Source organism: Rhipicephalus sanguineus, chromosome 2, assembly GCF_013339695.2.
Source record: "Rhipicephalus sanguineus isolate Rsan-2018 chromosome 2, BIME_Rsan_1.4, whole genome shotgun sequence".
Lineage (NCBI taxonomy): Eukaryota > Metazoa > Arthropoda > Arachnida > Ixodida > Ixodidae > Rhipicephalus > Rhipicephalus sanguineus.
The window spans coordinates 123,928,960-123,937,904 of record NC_051177.1 but is presented as its reverse complement, the minus strand read 5'-3'; the positions used below and the strand labels follow the sequence as shown (position 1 = coordinate 123,937,904).

Genomic DNA, 8,945 nt, shown 5'->3' with positions numbered 1-8,945 from the left:
TTAAACACGATGGAGCATACACAACACAGGAAAGTAAAGAGCAAAAATTGAGGTCACCATAATATGCTTGTGCGATGGCAGTAACATCCACATTGCTTAGCAACAAACACAGTGGGATCTACTGACGAAGCTAGAAGAGGTTAGCGGTCTCGAGATGTTTATGACTTTATTGTACGATAAACACAAGAACAACGTCCTGAAAAGGCTCGTTGATGTACGCGGAATACCGCTTATGAAAAAGAAAAAGAAAAGCCTCGCGGGAAGAAGCTATTGTGAAATGTCTCCCAAGCAGTTGTCAGACTCAAGTAACGAAGTACACTTTGCGTATTAGTTCAACTCACTTTGTAACATTTCTGTGTGCAGTCACTTAGCGTCACTTTGACAGTCATTGCATTTCGAAAGTAAGTGAGGGTGTTCGAAAAGTGAAAAGTTCGAATTAAATTTAACAACAATATTCGAGAGAAACAACAGTTGAATATCGTACACTTTCAATTTTTGTGCACAGTCACACATAAATGTTCCATGGAGTCCGCTTAGCAAGAAAATGCTTGTTTACATTATTTTATGCTTATATATAATGCTATTAACATTGTGTCAGGTGAATTGAAAAGCTTGTAAACAAGGAACGAATGAAATTTCCTTTCTTTCAAAACGAAACAGCACGTCACTAGAGTACAGTGCTCCTTGAAGGAGCTAAGTGCAAAGCTGAAGCACCGTAGACTGTTTTCGAATAATCCTAGCATAGTCAGAGTCAAACAATGATTTTTTTTTTCGTAAACTGAGATAAGAGATTCGCAGGCGGCCTAAGGCGACGCATACTTTTAAAGACCGAAAGCTTTTGTACAGAGGTTATCACCGTGAACTCAAAAAAATTTTGCATGGAATACAGCCTCAGTTCTCTTTGTAGTGAGAGGAACCAAAGGAGGCTGGACTTACATAAGCCTTTCTCTCTGAAGTCTACGACTACTACTGCTGTGCGTTATAGTGATGGAACGCAACACATATGTGGCACGTCCGAATAGTGCATTCTGTAATATAACACGAATAGAACACGAATGCGATAATTCGCATGCACAATTTCTCGTATCAGCATAACCCCGATAATAAATGAAACAGCACTCATAGAATCAGAACTTGCTCCCGTCTTATCTCCTTTGTTGAATAAAGTGGGTTCTGTTGCGGCCCTAGACAGAACGTTCCAAGAATAAGAAAGTATGCTGCGTTTCGTGTAACCACGTAGTTACAACTTTTTAACCACTTGTAGTTTAGGAGATGGTGGCACCTGTATTCGGCGCCATCTATTCTTTGTAACATAACACGGAAAACAATGTAGGCCCCAGACGTGAACAAAACGCATAACATAAAACCAACTGGAGTGAGTAAATCAGCCAAGCACCGGTTATTAATTCAATAACATAAAAAAAAACGCTAGAGAAACATGAATGCTAATCACACGGACACGGAATACGTGCACAGGAAGGCACGAGAAGCTAGGAACGTAACGGAAAAAGGTTAGGTGAAAACGAAAACACCCAGTTCACTTACTCTGTACGTCGAATTCAGTTTTCGATACTTTTTCGAGAATACCGGTTGCTTCCAGGAATCTCTTGTGCTCTACTAATGCCCACTTTTGCAAGACATGTGTCCGCCATGAACCTAGGATTGATTACTGCATCTGATTATTAGAGGGTCATTCCACACTAAACGTCCCAGCCATTTCGGCGACAGTCTCAATTGTATTTAAAAAATCTTGACATTGTATTGCATTGAAAGCAGTAAATGACAAATATTTCGGAGATGAAAAAAATTTTGGACGCGTGGGAGCGTTCCGAATTTCTCAGAATGCCGTCCGAGTGTTCCTTGTCAGAAAATGTATTCTGAGATTATCGTTTCTCGTTTCAGTACCGGTATTGGACAACACTAAGACGACATTCTGCGAAATTCGGATGGCTTCCACGTGGCCAAATAATTTTCACTCCGAAATATTATAGCAACTCACCGTTTTCAATGCAATTAATCAACTCGATTTTTTTTCGAATGTTTTTGAGATGACCGCTGAATGGCTGGCACGTTTGGTGTGAAATGACCCTATGCAGCAACTTGATTTGTGCATACAATACGGGTCCTCGTGCAGGTCTCTCCAGAACCGGATCTGCAGAAGATTCTGGCGACGGCACGCCGTTGGGGATCGATCCTTCCTGCATCGGTGGTCTTCACGCGTGCCACATTCGACGAGATGGTCGCTCAGCGGGCTGTCATCTTTCTGGAGGACAACGCGATGCACAGCCTCGTCGCGGCCCTGTATCCTCAGAAGCCGGGACTCGGCATCATCTATCCAGCCGTGCAGCACACCATATCGGCCCAGTTCTCCATGTTCATGCGAAACACTCTGGACCCGAAAATTATGAAACTTCTGCACACCAGGTAAGAACGGCTCGTGCGCAAGAACATTGGTACGTATATGGCTGGCATCATTCATTCATTCATTCATTCATTCATTCATTCATTCATTCCAGGGGCGTAGCCAGAAATTTTTTTCGGGGAGGGGGGTTCAACCATACTTAATGTATGTACGTGCGTGCGTTTGTATGTGTGCGTGTATATATACGCAAGCAAAACTGAAAAATTTCGGGGGGGGGGGATTGAACCCCCCCCTTGGCTACGCCCCTGAATTTCATTCATTCATTCATCAAGAATATAGTTTATTTCGTTCTCCTATACAATGTAGTTTCCAGCTATAATACCGGATACCTTGCTTAGCCGCCATCCTATACCTTAGCAGTTAATGTGTGGCTCCGCTAAGCTGCAGGGCGCAGGTTCGATTCCCGGCTCCGGTGGCTGCATTTTGACGGGGCGAAAAGTAAGAGTGCCCAAATGGTCCAAGTTTATCTGGAGTCACCCAGTATTGCGTGGCTCATTATCATATCGTGGTTTTGACACGGGAAAACCCCGAAGTTGATGAAGTTCTCTCACTTGGGCAGTTATAAAGGGGGATTCTTTTAGAACTGACTTATTTCATGGGGCTGTAGTTTTGTTACAAAGTACCCGATCTTAATGCGCTTTGCGGCAAAAGAGGAAGAACGAAAATATAATGAACACTCCGTTTTTTTATGTGCAAGGCAAAAAAAAAAATCAGAATAAATAAGTAATAACGAAAACCGCGAAATGCTATACAATTTAGTCTGGTGCAGCGTTGGCGTCAGCGAACGCCGGTAGAAGTTAGCGACGCCAGGTCCATCACGTTACGTTGACGCGGAAACCGAGCGCTCCACATACTCCGACGCACGCGCCACGCCGCGTTGCCTTGACGCAAGCGCATTTGCGCGCGCCCGGCGTGCGTATCGTATCGAATTTCGCGGTTTTCGTTATTTCTTATTTATTTTTCTTTTCCAGCACTGCACGACAAAAAACGGGACGGGCCATTCAATTTCCATCCTTCTTGAATCTGTTGCCGCAAACCGCATTAAAATAGGATAATTTGTAACAAAAATGCAGCCCAATGAAATAGCTCAGTTCTGAATGAATCACCCTGTAGAAAAGGACGCGAGAAAACAGAAAATAGACGTTATCAAGAAAACAACGTCCCATAAATCTACTTGACATTGCGTAAAATGCGACAGCGATTGTTTCTCAAGCAACCTGGACGTATTCCGTTCTCGCAGATGCCGTTGGATGCACGAGTCCGGACTAACGGAGCGGAAGCGGCTGCAGTTACTGCCGCGCTCCTGGTACCTGACGCGGCCTTCTTCGTCTCAAGTCCACTCCCTATCGACGGAAGATACGGCGGCCCTGTTCTACATGGTGTTGCTGGGACTAAGCGTGGCGATGGCTGCACTCGCAGGCGAATTGATCCTTCACCGCTTGATGGGAACGCAAGGACCGATTCGTGGAATACGGACTAGGCGGCTCGTCAAGAAGCGACCTCGTCTGCGTTTAAATAGGCCGAAGGGGAGCGTCGTGCCCATGTACTGAGGTCAATACAGCTCTCTAGAACGCCGGAACGGCACACTGCGGGACGTTCCAGCACGCTACGGCACTGTGTATACCGATAACAAGTAGTTTGAGATAAATCACGCTTAAGAATTCATCCTAAGCGGCCATGCATGCTAGGACTTGGGCTCTTTCAAACCAGGTGTAATCGGCAAACGTAGTCAGTGTAGTCCGGAGCGTGCCGTTCCAGTGTTCTAGGCAAGTGTGTTGACCTCTGTACTGCGCTCATATTATGACAGCACTCCCTGTGTTCGCCTAAAAAGTCTCTCACGTGCTAGTTTTAACTATACTGGAATGTAATTCGAGTGGTGTGTCAAATACGTAAGCAGACTCGAGAGTCTGGGCTTAAACTAGCAAGCTGATTCGTTAATTTGATGTTAGCGCACATAGTGTTATTGAGTAGTGCAATATTACGGCTCGTTTGGTTTGACACTAAATAAAAAGAAAACGTACGCACATGGTACTTTTGCCCTGCCTCTCTCTTCTCACAGTGTGCATAAAAGTGTGAGACGCCCTCGCTTTGCCGGCCATGCTTGAACAACATTTTCTCGCATGTACCTAATCAGTATAACCCCGTGCAACATGAGTAAACAAATAAATAACCTCATAAAATCGCATTTGCAATACTTCACTTAGGTGTTTTGCATTAAAAAGAACGACCTACACCGAAAACCTTGCCGTTCAAGCGAAACCGGTGAGTGATTAAGACTTGTCAACGAGTCCGCGCAACAGTAACGAAGATGTTGGTGCTCGATAGCTGACCCGAAGGTTGCGGGATCGAATCCCAGCTGTGGCGGCCGCATTTCGATGGAGACGAAATGCGAAAGGCCCGTGTACTTAAATTTAGGAGCACGTTAAAGAACACCGCATGGTCAAAATTTCCGGAGCCCTCCAGTACGGCGTCCCTCATAAGGATATCGTGGTTTTTGGACATAAAACCCGACTAATTATAGTAACGAATATGTTAATGTCGCTGTCTTCTAAATGAGTGCACGGCCATGTTGTGCTGGTACTCCGTAGCAGATATAAGCAGCGTGAAACGAGATAGTGGCCATCTATTGTGCAGATTCCGCGACCCTTCCATGAGTCACATTCAAAAGAGGACAGTTCAAAGCTCGGAAGGGAAAAAGTTTAGTTGTCGGTCATTCTCGGTTGAAAGACACATTGCATCTCTTGGAGAGGTCAATTGAATCCATATAACGTAGTGGTCTGCAGGCTTCGAAGCCTCAAGTGCGAAAAAAAGGCTTCACAAGTGACACTGTCATACGCACATTCAGGTACGATTAACATACTTTTGTTGCTGTAGAAATGTCACGACGTAATTGACGTTATCAGCGGAAGAACGCCAACGTCGGAAGCTGATTCTTTCTTCAGGGTAAATTTTTGTGGTTTTCAAGGTACTAACGCATACATACTAGCAACGTTGCATGACGTTACTGGCGCAACTGGCAAATGAAATTTAGCCAGCACGATGTGAGGTCTTGGTCCAGTAGAATTTACTAAGCGTCTTCAATGCCATTGCTCAGAAATTGTGCCGTCGCCCCAAGACTGGCTGAAGAGATCCAGAGATCACTGTGGTTTCATATTCATGTGACTTAAGGCGACGTACGTTATCGCACCGGGGCCTGGTGATGGTGCGCGCCTGCATGCTGTCAGAACGGTTCGCAGTGTTTCTATAGAGAACTGTACGTCCACACTCTTGACTAGTGTGACAGGAACGATTATTCCCGGAAGGTCAGTAAGAATACGGTGCCAGTAACCTCGCCAGCGAGAGTTACACAAAGATCTCCAGACACGACAAGGCCTTGACGGATCTGATGTACATACATTTAGCGTCGGGGAGGGGCGACAGAATTCTCAGCACAAGGGATGAAGGCCTGCTAGTGTTTAGCGAATAGTGGATTGCGTAGAGCAGGCAGTTATACTTCTCAGAAGCACCGCGGATAGGGCTCAAAAAAGTGTCTCGCATTCTTCTGACATTTCTGCGCGGTAGTGGACTTGGCGAATCGTGGTGCCACACATGGCGTGGAAAGAGACGCTTAGGCATGCTATCTGCTGGCCAGGCCTACAAGGTTAATCCTGGCTGCTATTACGCCCACTACAGCCACCACCGCTTCGGCGAATGGTCAGATGCATATATAATTCAAAGTTAATCTCCGCGCTTATCATAGATGCTCTAAAGGAACGCGCAAAAGCTTGTGTGCAAGCAGAACAATTTTTAAATGATAGCGATGTATCTACATCACCGAACCTCTCCGGCACGGAAATTCGATATCATTGAAAATTAACTTGTTGGAGGTCTCGGGGTGGCAAAGGCGTAGTTTTCTGATTTGCCCCTGCGGGGTGGGAGAGGAGGGGAGTAGTCGAACGGCTACCCATGCATTCAGGGAGGCACAGAAAACATATCCGTCACGGTTGCGGTCAAAATGTAGAAGTCCACAGTTCATTCCACCAGTGTATACTACATGTCTACAACAATATGCAGCTGATACGTAGCCACCTGGCCTATGACTGGGCTGGTAAAGCTTGCGGCCTCAGTAAGAGTGGGAGAGGGATAGGGGAACAGTACCGTAAGCGAGGAAGTGAACAATGGGCCTGCGGTAAAGTATAACACACCCGGCGCTGTGTTCGTTGCGCCTGTCCTTTCAAGTTTGCCCTCTGCGTAGCGAGTTTTTGCAAATCTATTTGCTTATTTTTACATCCCTTCACTTGTACATGGGGTAAGGAGCCGCGAGTGATGAAATTGATCTCATACGTGCGCGCTATTCTTCGGGGACCAATACACCATAAAGCGGTATGTAATGTCGCCTTCAACCAAGTTGTGTCATTTCATGAGCGAAAGAATTCTTATCGCATGTCTGGGACCTCCATTCATTTTTCAAGCGTGTTTTCAAGCCGTATTAGCACGGATGTCGAGCAAAATACTCTATCGATAAGAACCTCTGTTCCTGTGTCGATACATGCTTAGAAATAAACTGTCGGTGTCGCATCGCGTCTCTGCGTTCACTCATAACAGAGTATTAGCGGTGGTATCGACCGTAAAAGCAAGCGAACTTGTGATCATTTTCGCACACGCTGTTCTTAGTTCCTCTATATAGCCATATCATTTTTGCGAAAGAAGAGCTTGGCTGATTGTCAAGAAATAGAGAGAAATGGGTCCACGGTCCTCCTATCTAGGTTGGATATGCGTGAATGCGTCCAGATGTACCAACATCGGACCGTGACGACGACTGCTTCGGAGGACTTCATTATCCAGTAAGGAGATAAGTCTAGAGTTGAAGAAGCGTGGTATACCTTGAAGGTAATCTGACACACTGGCGTGCCTTCTTTTCTTGTGTATTCTTGTATTTAGTGGGCGATTACTAGCAACGTATGCTGGCCACGTACCTACTGAGTCCACATGAAACGTTCGTTCGCGAACATTAACGATGGCAGCGATACCGACTCTAAGCAGCCTAGAAACTGCCGCTAAACTTTCCGTTCAACCGAAGCGATACTTCATTTTTAAGGCATGACTGCTGCCCCTCACTTTCACTCTTGATAAGACTGCGGTAGTACAAATAAATAACCGTTATATGTAAACCAAACTGCGCGACATAAAACACATTCATGTGTGGCACACAATTGTGTGTATTGGAGTCGTACGCTATGCATGCGTATGAAAATTTCAGTCGCACAATCGTCGAATGCACCTACAGTCTAACGGGTGATGAAGAAAACTTAATGAAACCGCAGATGTAATCGAGGATAGTTCTAGCTTCGTTAGCGATTTTCGCAATGCGATCGCACCAATATGAGAGATTGGGAGTCACGATAAAGCCTACCAATAATTTATGAAATGACCCTACGGAACATGTTTCTTGATGAAAGTGAAATTGAGTCATTGAGGCTGTTGGGCTTATCACATGCATGTACGGTAAGCCGTTTTTGCTACCGAAGCCCATGTGTTAGACGGCAGGGGAAGGCCCATTCACCCGTAAAGAAGTCTTTAAAAGAATATCACGACTAACGCTGCCTACACACACGATATATTTTTCAAGTGGCTCCGAGACAGACAAGCTGCGAGTGTCAACGCTCGTGCCCGATGAACACATTAATGTCAGGAGTCATGCGGAGCTAATTTGTGCCACCACATTTGGATTTGCGCAGAATATTCCCACGACAGTGTTCTTAAATCCAGTGGCGATATGAAGCGAGAAAACAAGCGGGCTGGTTGGTTGACACTACTCTTGAAAGCTCTTTGAAACGCCGCGAGTCGTCTTGTTGCACTTCTAGAAGTTCTGAAGATGAAAACCCTAGCAAATCTACTACGATCTAATCCTTAAGCTCACAAAGCTGTTGTGACGTACAGTAGTTAAATTGACTTGCTTCGTCGTGGAATGACTTGCAGCTCAAAGCAGTGAGAAAACGGACAGTAAGAGAAAAAAGCACAAGCGCTTCATTCGTGTGCATTCGAACGGGACCATGATGAACGCACACTTATGAAAAATTAGGAAAACGCGCGTATAAGTCGGAAGAACAAAGACTGAGCCAAAGTTGCACTTCATCCAAAAATTTCCGAAAATTCCTCAAAGGGTCGTAGAGTCTCTCCATTTTTTTTATTAAATGTAATTAAGAACAAGTTGGTACACATGTGTGGCACCGGCTACTCACTCATCTTCTCTTGCACGATAGTTGTCGTCGTAAACTAGTGGACAGTCACAGAGCTACAAATAGGCACATGGATGAACACTCACGCATTTATACCTATTTCTTCAATGCAAACACGTCCACTCAACACAAGATATCACAAAAGACAAATATTCACACAAACTAAATTTTCACACGTAACATAAATGCTCGCCAACATGTTCTCACAGCAGATCATTAGACACTTGCAAGTTGTCTCTTAAGCGCTGCATTCTAACTGTAACAGTCATGTTTTCATAAAGAAATGTTGCACAGGCGCAAAAATA

At 45.0% G+C, this 8,945-nt stretch overlaps 1 protein-coding gene across 1 annotated transcript; it reads left to right on the top strand.

The window, feature by feature from the left end:
- The first annotated feature begins 2,076 nt into the window (after positions 1 to 2,076).
- On the top strand, positions 2,077 to 4,441 carry LOC119381272 (uncharacterized). Its single transcript, XM_037649190.1, has 2 exons — positions 2,077 to 2,424; positions 3,663 to 4,441. The coding sequence occupies exons 1-2, from the start codon at positions 2,237 to 2,239 to the stop codon at positions 3,970 to 3,972; spliced, it is 498 nt and encodes a 165-aa protein (XP_037505118.1). The 5' UTR covers positions 2,077 to 2,236; the 3' UTR covers positions 3,973 to 4,441.
- Positions 4,442 to 8,945: the final 4,504 nt, after the last annotated feature.